We start from the raw sequence: 13,761 nt of genomic DNA, 5'->3' as shown, positions 1-13,761 counted from the left end.
CTGTTATGTGTGTCGGTAATAGATGGAATGTGTTGTGCTGGAAAAACTATTGAGAGCTAATGGTATTTACTAAGAAAAGAGAATTGTTGGAAATCCATAGGCAGCAAAAGAATAGCAAGTTCAGAGATTGAGAAGGAATTTTTAGGAAAAGAAGACAAATTGGTATGTTGGAATATGAGAAGTCATGCAAACCAAAAAAGAAGAGTTTCAGGAAGAAGTGAGTCAGCAAGATCAGATGCCACAGCGAAGTACTAAGAATAAAGATGGGTGAATATCTGTTACATTTGACTATTAGGAAATAGTGACCTTCCTGAGGCATTAGTATTGTGTAGTCAGAAGGATTAGATCAACATGTCAAGAAGTGATAAAATGAAGACTGCAAGTGTGAACTCTCAAAGAGCCTTAATCCCTTTCTTTGAATACTACATAGTCTCTGATTACTAAAGTTTGAAGCATTTGTACTTGAAAATGTTAAGTATGAACCATTCATAGCTCATGGCACAATTGCTGGCATTTTTATATTAATGTAATAATTTGTGTAAGTAAAACTAAATATTTAACGTTCCTGAACACTTAAAGGACAGCCAAATGGAAGCCTGTAATACAAGTACTAATTTTCTTTCTCTTTCTTTCTTTTTTTAAGTCTTGGCTACTTATGATTCATCAGACAGAGCAACTTAGTAGAATAATGAAGACACATGCAGAGGACCTAAATTCTGGACCCTTACACAGGCTTACCATGATGATCAAAGACAAGCAACAGATGAAGAAAAGTTTTATAGGTGTTCATCAGCAGATAGAGGCAGAGATGATCAAGGTTCGTCTTTCTATTCTGGAATTCTTTTTTTAATTTGATTTTAAAACTGAAATATTTTATCTTATTCAACTTATAAAAATTGTCAGTCATCATTTATTATTAGTAATAGGTTTTCGTGTCTCTAATAAGTAATATTTTATTCTTATTGACTGTAAAACATTGATTATAAACTGTACTGTTGCTTTATGTACTCTTCTAAAAGAAAAGTGCTTTCTTATTGCTTCGATTTTTTATTTTTACTTACTGCAGTAGCCCTTTTAAGTTTTATTACTTTATTTTTTACTATGTGTATAATAGAAAAGAAAATAGAAGCAAAATAGATTAGTTATGATGTTTCTAAATTTTCATCACATTTTTGTCTTTCGGGGGGTTCTTTTTAAAATGTTTTTTATTATGAAAATTTCAAATGTACAAAAGGAGAGAGAATAGTAAAACAAACTCCCATTGACTGATCCACACATATAGTCAAAGTTTTTTTAAATCTGTACCCACCTACTTTTTTTTTTTAACACACTGAATAATTTAAAAAATTCCAGATATCATTGTATCTGTAACTATTTTAGTATATATTGCTAAAATAAATATTCTTAAAAATAACTGTATTATCGTTAATCTACCTAAAAATAACAGTAATTCCTTAATGTTATTAAATATTCTGACTGTGCTCAAATGATTGTTTCTTAAATGTTTTTTCCAGATGGTTCATTTGAATCATGACCCAAACATGCATTTGAATAATTTTCTTTTAATCTGTAGGTATCTCACCCTCCCATTTTTATAAAGTTTATTTATTTATTTTGAGAGAGAGCACATGCACTTGCAAGCATGGGAGGGGCAGAGAGAGAGGGAGACAGAGAATCCCAAGAAGGTTCTGTGCTGTCAGTGCAGAGCCCACTGTGGGGCTTCATCATACAAACGCTGAGATCATGACCAGAACCACAGTCAAGAGCTGGACACTTAGCCGAATGAGCCACCCAGGGACCTACCACTCTCAACCTTTTAAAAATGCTATTTATTTGTGAAAGAAACTGTGTAATTTGCTCTATAGAATTGAATTTCCTTAACTTTTGATTTTATTGTTAGCATCTTGTGATGTGATTTCACATATTCCTTCATCCTGCAGTTTTTCTGTTAACTAGAGATTAATTAGATCTAGAGGCTTGATAACATTCTGTTTATTTATTTTGGGCAGGAATACATGATAAGTGCTGGTATAGATACCTTTCAAAGATATCTAATGTCTTCTTGTTTATCTCTTTGTGATGTTAAACTTGACTAATAGGTTCCAGTGCTGCTAGCTTGATCAACCTATAAAATAAGTTTCTCTTCAGACATTTACCTAACAGTTTTAGAAACAATTGATATTCACTGATCAGATCCATTATTTTTCTAGGGGTTGTCAGATGGCAGTATTTTACTTCTATCATTCCTAATAAGATTGGTAGCTACAATTTTCAATAAAAAGTTTTCTTGTGTCTACTACTTGACTACCTTGAGGTATATATATAGTTCATATACAAGAGTCAGGATAAATCCTTGCTTTGTACAGTTAATTAGCCAGTTTGGAGAACAATGAATTGATTCTTTAGCAACTTGAGAAGTTAAGACTTCAGTTTCCAGCCTGGCATGTAAGGCATGTAAGACGATTGGAAGTTGTAGCTCAGTCCCAACAGAGTTAAAATTTGAACACATTGAAAAATCACCCAACTGTTCTTAGATCCTTAAGAGAAGTGATGTGACAAGGCAGATGGCCCCCTCTAAAATTGATGAGACAGATAAGCGAATACAGAGAATCACAACTTAACAGAGCAAAAGCCTCTTTGGGAAACAGTACTGGTTATAGAAAAACGTGGACTGTAACTAGCAAATTCTGGATGCTCAGTGTGAACAACTCTGACAGAACCTCCAGGAGGAGACAGTTATTGAGAGGCCTCCACACTTCTATGAGTTTTGCCTCCCAGACCTCTACTGGGTTCTCACAGTGATTATTGGAGAAAAATCTCATGCATGCTCCAGGATGGGGGAGGGGGAAAGGAAGCATTTTGATATATGTCAAAGCATTCTGTTCTTAATAAAGTCTGCTTTGAGGAGAAACTGTTTACCTGTGACCTCACTAATCTGCGGCAAGGGGGATTCATAACTCCTGCCCTGTCTGAGTGGGGAGTGTGCTAGTCAGCTGAGTAGCACATAGGAAGTTCGCAGCCAGAGGCACAGGCCCAATAAAAGACTGAGACCTAATCAGAGGGTTTAAAAATAACAAGGCATACCAAAAGCCAAACATGCACACTTGGAAGAGACAGAACAAGCATCAGAACCGGATGCAGCAGGGATGTTGGAATTATCAGACCAGAAATTTAAAACAACTATGAATAATATGCTAGGGGCTCTAATGGATAAAGTAAAAAGTGTGAAAGAACAGATGGATGATGTAAGTATAAAGATGAAAATTCTAAGAAAGAACCAAAAGGAAATGCTAGAGATCTAAAATACTGTAACAGAAGTGAAGAATGACTTTGATGGGCTTACTAGGAGATTAGACACAATTGAGGAAAGAATCTCTGAAGTTGAGGATATATCAGTCTATAAAACTGAAAGCAGAGAATAAAGACTGAAAAAAAAAAGGAACAGAATATGCAAGAACTGTGGGGTAACTACAGAAGGTGTCACATATATATAATGGGAATACCTGTAGGAGAAAAAGGAGAGAAAGGAACAAGAAATATTTGAAACAATAATGACTGAGAATCTCCCCAAATTAATGTCAGACTCAAACAACGGATCCAGGAAGCTCAGAGAACACCAAGCAGAATAAATAACCAAAAAACTACACCCTAGACATGTCTATTTTGAACTACAGATAATCAAAGATAAAAAATCCTGAAAGAAGCCTGAGTACAAAAGCACCTTACCTATAGAAGAACAAATATAAGAATTACATCTGACTTTTCCTCAGAATTAAGTAGGCAAGAAGGGAGTGGAATGAAATGTTTAAGTGTTGAGAGAAAAAACCCACTATCCTAGAATTCTGAGCTCTGTGAAATTATTCTTCAAAAATGAAATAAAGATTTCCTTTGACAAACAAAAATTGAGGAAATTTGTGGCCAGTGGACTGAGAAGGACAATAATATAGGTCAGAAACTCACATCTACATAAAGAAAGGGAGAGCACTGGGGAAGGAATGTGAAGGTAAAATAAAAACTTATTTTTCTCATTCTTAATTTAACATGTAACACTTTAATGAGAATAAAAACAGTAACAATATTTGGCTATGTACAGTCATGAATATATCTTGTGCATGTACATATTTATAGTTTATGCTTATATATATGTGAAATGATTGGCAGCAATGATATAAGGGATGGGAAGGAGGAATTAGGATTGTTTTCTTATTGTAAGAAATTCATGTGGTATAGTGGTCTTTGAAAGTAGGCTTGTATTAGTTACAAACACATATTGTGAACTCTAGGGTGCCTACTAGAAATAGTTTAAAAAGAAATATAACTGATACACTAAGAAATAAGAGAGGATGGAATTGTATAAAATACTGCCTTAAAACTACAGAAAAATAGAAAAAGAGTGTAAGACGAAAAGGACAAATAACAAGGAAAACAAATAGGAAACTAACAAATAGTGGTACTTCTTAATCAAAGTATATGAATAAGTACTTTGAAGGTCAGTGGTCTAAACGAGCCTATTAAGGGACAGTTATTGTCAGAGTGGGTTTACAAACAAGATCTAACTATATGTTGTCTAAAATAAACTCATTTTAAATATTAAGACACATATAAATTGATAGTAAATGGATGGAGAAAGATATACTATGCTAATCCGAATCAAAAGAAAGCAGAAGTTAACTGTATTAATTTCAGACAGAGCAGACTTCAAAGCAAGGAACCTTCTTGGAGATAAAAGGGCAACTACATAATGATAAAGGAATTAGTTCTGCAAGAAGACATAACAATCCCTAAGTTGTGTAAAGCCCTGCAACATAATATCAAAATACTGTTGAAACTGCAAAAACTGATAGAATTTCAAGGAGAAATAGATGAATGTTCTATTACAATCAGAGACTTCAGTATACCCAATCAGAAATGGAAGACCCACCAGGCAGAAAATCAGTAAGGACATAGGTGAAAGTAATAATACTATTAATCATTTAGATATAATAAACGTCTGTGAACTATGTCAACAACAGCAAAATACCCATTCTTTGAAGCTCAAATGGAAGATTCAACAGATAGACCACATTCTAGATTAGTAACACCTTAATAAATTTAGAAGAATAGAAATCATCCAGTGTCTGCTCTGAGACCACCATGGAAATAATTAGGAATCAGTAATAGAAAGATAGCTGGATCATAGTGTAGTTCTATTTTTAACTTTTTGAGGAACCTCCTGTTTTCTAAAGTATCTGTACCAGTTTGCATTCCTACCAACAGTGTAAGAGTGTTCCCCTTTATATGCATCCTTGCCAGTACCCTTTGTTTCTTATGTTGTTAATTTAGCAATATTCCCTGGTGTGAGGTGATATCTTATTGTAATTTTGGTTTGCATTTCCCTGATAATGAATGATGTTGATCATATTTTCATGTGTTTGTTGTCCATCTTTATGTCTTCTTCAGAAAAAATTAAACAACATACTTCTAAATGGCGCGTAGATCAAAGAAGAAATCTTAAGAGAAACAAAAAATACTTTGAACTAAATGAAAATGAAACTAAAACATATCAAAGTTTATGGAATGCAAAAGCAGTGTTTAAATGGAAATTTATAGCATTGAATGCATGTTAGGAAAGAAAAAAAAAGATCTAAAATCAATCATCTAAACTTCTACCTTGGGACGTTGGAAAAAAAAGAAAGAGCAAATTGAGTCTGAAGTAAGCAGAAGAAAGGAAATAATACAAATTAGAGTGAACATCAGTGAAAGTGAAAACATGAAATCAATTGAAAAATGAACAAAACCAAAACTAGTTCTTTGAAAAGATCAATAAAATCAATAAGCTTGTAACCAGGCTAACTAGTAAAACCAGTGTGGGTACAAATTAATAATATCAGAAGTGAAAGAGGGGAAGTCACTATATAGTCCATATAAAAGGGTAATGAGGGAATACTGTGAACAACTCTGCCCACAGATTTGATTACCTTTGAGAAATTTGCCAATTCTCTGAAGAACACAGTCTACTAAAAACTCAGACAAGAAGAAATAGACAGTCTGAAAGGACATCTATCTATTAAAGAAATTTGAATCAATAATTGATCCACTTCCAAAACAGAAAGCTTCAGGCTTAGTTGGTGAATTTTATCAAAGATTTAAGGAAGAAATCATACCATTCTCTACGAACTCTTTCAGACAAGGAGATTGAGGGATACTTCCTAACTCACTCTATGAGACAGGATTACCAAACCAGAAAAGATATTAGAGGGAAAGAAAACTTCAGACCAATATCTGTCATGAACATAGACTCAAAAATCCTTAACAAACTATTAGGAAATCAGATCTAACAATGTATAAAAAGAATTGTACATCATGACCAAGTGCGATTCATATCAGATATGCAAGTCTGGTACAACATTTGAAAATTAGTGGAACCCATTACATGAACAGATTAAAAAAAGAAAAATCACATAAGCATGCAAAGAGATGTAGAAAAAGCACTTGACAAAATTTGACAAAGTCCAGTACCCATTCATGATAAAAACTCTCAGTAAGCTAGGAAAAGAGAAAACCTTCTTTAACTTGATAAAGAATATCTACAGAAAACCTACAGCTAAACCCCATGCTTAATGGTAAGAAAATCGAAACTTTCCTGTTAAGATCAGAAGTAAGGCAAGAATGTGTCCTCTTACCATCACTTGTTAACATCATACCAGAAGTCGTAGCCAATGCAATAAACAAGAAGAATAAAATAAATATATACAGATTAGGAATAAAGAAATAAAGCTGTCTTTGTCTATGTAGAATTGTGTATGTAGAAAATCCAAGAGAGTCAACACAAAAACTTGGAATTAATAAGTGATTTTAGCAAGGTTGCAGGATACAGTGTTAACCTACAGAATTCAGTTACTTTTCTATATATCAGCAATAAACAAGTGGAATATGAAATTAAAACCAATACCCTTTTCATTAGCACCTCCAAAAATGAAATGCTTAGGTATAAATCTAACAATGTGTGTATAAGATCTATAGGAGGAAAACAACTCCAATGAGAGAAATCAAAGAATTGAAATAATTGGAGAGGTATTCCATATTTGTGGATGAGAAGGCTCAATATTGTCAAGATGTCAGTTGTTCCCAGCTTCCTCTTTAGATTTAACACAATCCCAATCCACAAGGTTTTTTTTTGGGGGGGGGGTGGCGGATATTGAGAAACTGATTCTAAAGTTTATATGGAGAGGCAAAAGTCCCAGAATAGTCAAAAGAATATTGACTATGGAATATTATTTAATGCTCAAAGAAAGGAGCTATTAAGCTACAAAGAGATATGGAGGAAACTTACGTATTACTAAATGAAAGAAAACAATCTGAAAAGGGTACATACTGCATGTTTCTATTATATGATAAATAGGTGGAGCACAGAGGATTTTAGGAGACTGAAACTACTTTGTATGATACAATAATGATGGATATATGTTGCTTTATTTGTTCACATCCATAGCATGTATACCAGGAATGAAACTAATGGATGTTGGGTGATAATGATGTGTCATTGTAGGTTCATCTACTGTAACAAACGTACCCCTCTAGTGAGGGATGGCTGTGTATCAGAGTGTATAGAAGGTGTATGGGAAATCTCTATTTTCTGTTCAGTTTTGAATAGAAACTAAATCTGCTCTAAAAATATATAAAGTCCATTAAAAAAGTTAATTATTGAGTTTTTTAAAAAAATGATTCACATTCATTTATGTCTTTATCATACTTGTTGCATTTTTGGTTTATTTTGTATAATGTTATCCTCTGTGCCATCAAGAACAATTACGATGCAGAGATTGTTAAAAGTGGACTCAGGGATATTCTATCAAGTTGCTTATGTCCTTTTTGTAAGTTTTCGATGCTACTGATATCTTAGTCTTCTCAAAGGTATATTAGAAGTTTTTCAGATACCATCTCGGACTCTTATTTTGCCCCTTAAAGGGTATTTAAATGTGTTTTGACTACAGAATCAAGGACCTGCATTTGTGTAGTCTTTCTATAGATATAATAACTGAATTCATGTATGTATGTAATGACGACTGTCATGATTATTATGTAGCCAACAGTGATTGTTAGATATGTGTTCTTTAAGGTGGTGTTATAATATCTGAAAAATCCAAAGCACAAAACCAAATAAAACTAATGTTAGAACTGGTAAAATAAAACAACTCAGAGTTACTCTGTAAAATTAAAATAAATATTTTTTAAAAAAATATTTTATACATGGAATATTAATCTACTGGTCTTTAAATTTTAGATGATGACAGCACTATTTCTTGACTTGCTTTTCTATTAAGAGATGTTTTTCTTTTTTCATATGGTGTTGAATTTATCATTGATTTTTAAACCAGTCTTTAATATATTGTCTATAATGTATATTAAGGAGCAACCCTGATCTATAAGCAATGAAAAAATGTATATCAGTTAATGCTTTGGGACTTAAGTTCTTGACAGATATAAATTTAAGCATTTAAAATTTGTTCTGCATTTTTTTTTTTTTGACAGGTCACAAAGACAGAATTAGAGAAATTAAAGTCCAGCTATAGACAGTTAATAAAAGAAATGAATTCTGCCAGAGAGAAATATAAAGAAGCTTTAGCTAAAGGTATGGCAAAATTATGAAAAATGTTTATTTTAGTGATTTTTATTCTTATCATTTGAAGATTGTCTTTGTAAATAGCAGAATAATTCCACTTAGACCAATTCACATTTAAAAAATATAAAAATATGTCAAAATAGACTGTTTGATTGTCAATACAATAGATTGTCAAACTGTTTATAAGTTTTTTTACTTTTTTATTTATTTTTTTGAAATGATGTAAAGTATGTTTGAGTAGCTCATATGAAGTTGAATTATGTAGTACTTATAAATAGAATGCAGGGAATACTTAAAAATTTCTCTCTAGCATCAGATTTACTTATATAATTACTGAGTATAAGAAAGAAAAATAAGGTTGTATTTGTTTAGATACCTTTTTTAGCCTTTTTGCTTGTGGCATTTAAAAGCCAGTAAAATAGCCAGATCATTTTATACCATTATTTTGCCTTTGTAGCTTAATTTTATGTGCCTATATTGTCCTAACATTTTCATAAGAAGCTTTGGAAGCAAATAGGAAGAGAAACATATTATTTATGTTTGAAACAAGGATTATGGTTATTAGTCTTTAAATGTGAGTAAACAGTCTTCATATTTAGATTTTTTTAATGATAAAAGTTGGAGGTTTTTTTTAAAAAAAATCTTCCTGTCTAAATATAAGCATTATTAGTAACTCTATCTTCTTTTTCTTTTTACTAATGTATTTCTTTTGGTCTTTTCCTTGTGTATTACAGTCTTATTTTGTGGAGGTAAATGAAATAAACAGCTCTTCCATTTGAATATATCTTGCGCAATGAAAACCCCATGTTTATGTTGTTAATCACAGTACACTAAAACAGACACTGCTTAACACACAGTTCTCCCTCCTTCCCTTTCTTACTTCTTTCCTTTGTAATGATGTCGTTGATTTTGCTTTAAAAAATGAAATCTACTTCTAATGTCATAATAACATTTTAAATAGTTCTTGTACATAGTACTTACACTAGGAAAGATTTTTTACAGATAGTAATTGTTCTTTATTTTTTTATTACTGTTAATCTAGATAAAATGCAACTTAATATTGTATTAATAGTAGAAAGGCAACTAGAAAACCTGAAGATTTTTTTTGTTTTTGTTTTTTAATAAAGTTTCTTTCTTTATTTTGAGAGACAGAGAGAGGGAGCAGGGGAAGGGCAGAGAGAGTATAATCTCAAGTAGGCTCTGCACTGTTAGCACAGAGCCTGATGTGGGACTTGAACTCATGAACCATGAAATCCTGACCTGAGCCAGAATCAAGAGTGGGTTGCTCAACCAACTGAAGCACCCAGGCTCCCCTGAAGACTGCAGGTGTTTTTTTTTTTAAGTTAAAAATATTTTTTAAATGTTTATTTATTTTTGAGTGGGGGGAGGGGGCAGAGAGAGAGGGAGACACAGAATCTGAAACAGGCTTCAGGCTCTGAGCTGTCAGCACAGCCTGATGTGGGGCTTGGACCCACTAACCGCAAGATCTGAGCCTAAGACAGATGCTTAACTGATTGAGCCACCCAGGCTCTCCCTGAAGACTGTAGTTTTAATTAGTCCCAAGAAATTTATTATTTGACTGAATCTCCTGAAATTAAAATATGTGAACTTATTTACACTTCTCCTTCTAAAGTTATTAGTGATAATATTTTCCTATTTTCAAGAATTTGATTACTGCTGTCAAGTCAACTTATAATATATGGAATATATATTTCTAAAATAACTTCTTATATAATTGTGTTTGATACATGACACATGTGAATTTCTCTTTTTAGAATCAGCACTGTCTTTATATTCCCATTTATGTGAAGAAGTATAAAATTATATTTTTGAATACTTTGTTTCTCTTATTAAACTTTTTAATGTTTGATATAGAAATAAATACGGGTTCTTTTGTGAAGTTATTTACTCTTTGTAAGGATAGTATGATGGCATATCTTCCAACATTTGCAGACTTTGTGTTAGAACTTTAGGCCATTGTATAGGCCAGGCCAGGGCAGTTCTGAAGTGGGTTCTAGGGACAGCTAGGCAGTGAGAGTGAATACCTTCAATCTGTTTCTGTTTTTATTTTTGAATTACATTTCTTGTAAGCAGCATATAGTCAGGTCTTCCTTTTTTAGCTTGTTAATTTCTACCTTTTAACTGGGATCATTCAAGTATATGTAATGTGACTTTGATAATATTATATTTAAATATTTCATTTTGCTCTTTGTTTTCTATTTTCCCATTTATTCTTTATTTTCCTTTTCATTTTATCTGCCTTCTTTTGGATGAATTGAAACATTTTCTTGATTCCTTTTTTTCTCTTTGTTGTCTTATTACCTATAACTTTTTGTTCTGTTAGGTTATCTTTAATTTACGATAGTATATCTTCAAGTGATATTATAACCCTTTGCTTTTAACATGGAACCCTTACAATAGTGTCATCTTCCGGTCTGTGTGCTATTGTTGTAATATATTCTACTTTTGCACATGTTGTAAGCTCCATGCTACCTGTTAATGTTTCTGTTTGTTTAAATAGTTATTTTTAAAATTACAACAGAACATTTTATATATTTATCTATGTAGTTATCTTTTCTAGCATTTTGTATTCCATCTGGCATCATTTTACTTTTGCCTGAATTACTTATTTTAATGTTTCTTGTAATGTATGTCTGTAAGCAATAAATTCTTTCAGTTTTGCATGCTTGAAAAAGGTTTTATTTCACCTTTGTATTTGAAATATATCTTTGTTGGTTATAGAGTTCTATTTTGTCATTTTTTTCCCTCTTTAGGTCTTTAAAGATGTTGTGCTAGTGTTATATCAGAGAAATCTAATCTTTATCCTTGTTGCTCTGCACATTTTATTTTCCTTTGGTAGCTTTTAGCTACTCTTTTTATCATTGGTTTTAAGAAATTTGGTCATGATATACATTGCTATAGTTTTTTTTTTTTTTTTGAGCCTCCTTTATCTGAGAATTTATAATTTTCATCAAATTTGGAAAACTTTCAGCCGTTATTTCCTCACATGTATTTTCTGTGTCCCCCTCTCTGTTCTCTGCTAGAGACTCTTGCTGCATGTATCTTAGGCTGCTCAGAGTTGTCTCACAGCCTACTGATACTCTTCATTTTTTGCCCGCTTGTCTTATTTTCTGTTTCTGTTTCGTTTTGGTTAGTTTCTATGACTCTGTTTGCAAGTGTACTCATCTTATTTTCTATAAGGTCTATTTCTCTTTAATCCCATGTAATGTAATTTCCATCTCAGGTGTCGCAGATTATGCCTGAATAATTGTGATATGGGTCTTTTCTTAAATCTTCCAGGTATCTGCTTAACACATTAACCTAAGTTTAGAGTCTTAGTGGGCTTCATCATCCTTCTTCATTTGTTCTGAGAGTTGTATGAGTTTATTCATTCTCAGATTTAAAAAATGATTTTTTTTATATTTATTTATTTTTGAGAGACTGGGTGAGACAGAGTGCAAGCATAAGAAGGGCAGAGAGAGAAGGAGACACAGAATCAGAAGTAGGCTCCAGGCTCTGAGCTAGCTGTCAGCACAGAGCCTGATGCGGGGCTCGAACCCACAAACCGTGAGATCATGACCTGAGTGAAGCTGGATGCTTAACCGACTGAGCCGCCTAGGTGTCCTTCATTCTCAGATTTTTAAAAACTCACTATAATTTTCCACTCGTTTATGTTTTTAAAAATATACATAATCTTGACATATAAGGCTACATGGAATCCCCTTGTTCATATGCCATGTAGCATTTTTTCCAGAGTTAAATTATATTTTTTTAAGAGTGGAACCATATGGTATTAAGTGAATTTAAATACAGTTTTGCTTTGAAGTTTTATAGTTTGCTTGAAGATATACTGAAGTATCAGAAAAGCTGTTCAAAATAACTCTCATAGTTACGTATTCTGATATAGCCTATTTAATTGATTCTGTGTGACTGCAATCATGCTGGTGTTTTATATTTACCAAGACTCAAAATACCACAGTAACATTTGCAGGGGTTTCTCTTGTATGAGTACAAGTGTGAATGCTTCTGCTTTATCACACATCATATTTCAGGAAAAAGAAACAGGATGAGCTCCTCCACATCACACATGCTCATAATAGTCAGTCTAGAGAAGTTTAAAAGGAGCTCTGTCTACCCACTTTTATAACAAGAGTAGGGAAACAAACTCTCAAATTTTCTTTCTTTGTGGGAAACAAAACAGAGTGCTAAGAGATTTGTAAATTCTCTGATTATGTACAGGCCCTCACTTAACCTATGCAGACAGAATAAGAAGATACCTACTGCTAGAACTGTGGGGAGTTCGCTACAAGTCTCATTCAAAAGTAAATTTTTCTGTAATTGGGAAGTAGATTTTCTTACATTGCCTCTTCATGCATTATGAATAGTTCTGTGGTATTTTATAGCCAATTAAAATTGATTAGATCCATTGAATTGTCTCTTTAGAGTACTTTAATTATGAAAAACAGTTTGAAATGAGTCCAGATTTGAGACAGATGGTTAAATTTATGTTTAAATAAATCCAAATTTTAAAAAAATGAGTAAAACTTTTAAAAGGCTCTTTTAGTTGATTTTCTCATTTTTAGTCCAACAAGAATGGCCTTCTTATTCAATAATCTCTAAATCTTGGAGTTTTTAAAAATCACCATCATGTATGCATGATATGTGGAAGTCCCCTAGACAAGTATTCTGAAACTCAGATTTACCTCTCAGTTCAACATAAGGAAGAAATGCATTTTGGATATGGGACTTGCTAAAGACGAAAGCTGAAAGTTCAAGCTATGTTTGTTGCTCATCATTTCTGTTGATGTGGCTTGAGAGTGAGAGATTTTCTTTTCGTTTCTTTCTTTGGACCTACTTATTAATAGATGATATATCAGCAGCTAATTTATGGCATGAATGCTTTTCACTGCATGGAGTTTAATATGATAGAGCTTTACAAGGTCATAAAGAGTAATGACACTCTTCATTGTTAATCTAATTTGCATTGGGTTAAAGTTGCAGAAATTGGAGTGACGGTTACAATATTCATTAGATGCTGAAATATTATGTGGGGTGGAATATGCTACATGATTCATTTATAGTCTGCAAGTAACTTCCTAAAATGGAAACAAAATTAAGGCACAATAATTTGGTTTGTCCCTATTTTCTTAGTTTTATTA

The 13,761-nt window shown here is 32.6% G+C and overlaps 1 protein-coding gene across 1 annotated transcript in view; it reads left to right on the top strand.

Annotated features, from left to right (window-relative positions):
* Positions 1 to 13,761, top strand: part of FER (FER tyrosine kinase) — a 419,902-nt gene that overhangs the window by 63,779 nt on the left and 342,362 nt on the right. Inside the window, exons 4-5 of the mRNA XM_039217958.1 lie at positions 644 to 817; positions 8,512 to 8,611. Coding sequence (XP_039073889.1) covers positions 644 to 817; positions 8,512 to 8,611 — 274 coding nt within the window. The remainder of the gene's footprint in view (positions 1 to 643; positions 818 to 8,511; positions 8,612 to 13,761) is intronic.

This window comes from Hyaena hyaena, unplaced genomic scaffold (assembly GCF_003009895.1).
Source record: "Hyaena hyaena isolate Hyena2069 unplaced genomic scaffold, ASM300989v1 scaffold_726, whole genome shotgun sequence".
NCBI lineage: Eukaryota > Metazoa > Chordata > Mammalia > Carnivora > Hyaenidae > Hyaena > Hyaena hyaena.
This window is presented reverse-complemented; position numbering and strand designations above follow the sequence as displayed.